Here is a 686-nt window from a genome sequence, read left to right on the forward strand (position 1 = left end):
TAATCATATGGATAATAATTTGAATAATAATAATTATATGATTAATAATTATCCTAATAATACATATAGAAATAATAATAATATTGTTAATACTAATATGAATTATAATTATGATGATAATAATTATTTGTATAATAAATGTATAAATAATAAAAATAATATAAATATAACTCCTCAATACATGATACAAGATAATAATAACAATAATTCAGATATACGTTTTTTTGTCGAAGAAACAAATACAGACATGATATTAAATAATGTACCTCAGAACTATACATCATCTAGAAATTTAGGATATAATTTAAATTTTCCTATGATTCAAAGCTCAAATAGTTTTAATTCTATTCCTTCAAATATAAAACCTACTAATAACCAACCTTTAAATGGTGAGCCTCAATTTATTCAATCTGTAAATAATATATTGTTACAGGCACAACCTTTAAATAATACTTATGTATCTAATGAAAATACAAACACACATCGTATAAAATATAAACCTTTAAACTATGGTTCTTTAGATGATGCATATTTAGATAGACGACATCTGAATAATCAAAATTTAAACAAACAAACTGTACCTTACACACAATTAAATGTTCAAAAGTTAAACGTTAAAACGGTACATTATGAAAATAAAAATGAAGAATCTGTAAATAAAGAACCGGTAAAAGAAGTATCTATAA

General features: G+C 21.3%; 1 protein-coding gene across 1 annotated transcript in view; it reads left to right on the forward strand.

The window, feature by feature from the left end:
- The window catches only part of PGSY75_0214300 (hypothetical protein), a gene marked incomplete at both ends in the record, with an annotated part of 6,959 nt that overhangs the window by 2,336 nt on the left and 3,937 nt on the right, over window positions 1-686 (forward strand). Inside the window, one exon of the mRNA XM_018783807.1 lies at window positions 1-686. This exon is cut by the window's left edge and continues 2,336 nt beyond it. Coding sequence (XP_018643797.1) covers window positions 1-686 — 686 coding nt within the window.

Source organism: Plasmodium gaboni, chromosome 2 (assembly GCF_001602025.1).
Source record: "Plasmodium gaboni strain SY75 chromosome 2, whole genome shotgun sequence".
In the NCBI taxonomy this organism is placed as follows: Eukaryota; Apicomplexa; class Aconoidasida; order Haemosporida; family Plasmodiidae; genus Plasmodium; species Plasmodium gaboni.